Source organism: Sinocyclocheilus anshuiensis, unplaced genomic scaffold (assembly GCF_001515605.1).
Source record: "Sinocyclocheilus anshuiensis isolate Anshui unplaced genomic scaffold, SAMN03320099.WGS_v1.1 C31740810, whole genome shotgun sequence".
NCBI classification, from domain to species: Eukaryota; Metazoa; Chordata; class Actinopteri; order Cypriniformes; family Cyprinidae; genus Sinocyclocheilus; species Sinocyclocheilus anshuiensis.
In genome coordinates this window covers 1-485 of record NW_015603313.1, presented here as the reverse complement: position 1 = coordinate 485, position 485 = coordinate 1, and the positions used below count along the sequence as shown (strand labels likewise).

Sequence of the window (485 nt, the reverse complement as noted above, 5' to 3'; positions counted from 1 at the left end):
CTCCAGCAGCAGATCCAGATGAGACTGATGTGATTCCTGAGAGGAAAAACCAGATCAGGCTGGTTCTGCTGGGGAAAACTGGAGTTGGGAAAAGCGCCACTGGAAACACCATAATTGGGAGAAACGTGTTCAAATCCTCCATCAGTTCAAACTCTGAAACTAAACAGTGCCAGTCAGAAACTGCAGTCAGGATGGGTAAAGAGATTGCAGTGACTGACACTCCTGGACTTTATGATAATAAACTCAGTGAAGACACAATTATAACCGAAATAGGTAAATGCATAACATTATCATCTCCAGGACCACACGCTTTTATTATTGTCATTAAATTGGGTCGATTCACTGAGGAGGAGAAAAACACAATAAAAGAGCTGAAAGAAGTGTTTGGAGAACAGATAGACAAATATTCCATGATCATCTTCACCCATAAAGATCAGTTGGAGAAGAAAAATATGACCATTGAGCAGTTTCTACAGGAAAGTGAT

The 485-nt window shown here is 40.6% G+C and overlaps 1 protein-coding gene across 1 annotated transcript; it reads left to right on the top strand.

Moving 5' to 3' along the window:
- Positions 1-5: 5 nt before the first annotated feature.
- LOC107682158 (GTPase IMAP family member 7-like) lies at positions 6-466 on the top strand (the record flags this gene model as incomplete). The annotated part of the gene is made up of 1 exon (XM_016478499.1): positions 6-466. A coding segment is annotated over one exon (461 nt), but the record flags the coding sequence as incomplete, so codon positions are not given.
- Positions 467-485: the final 19 nt, after the last annotated feature.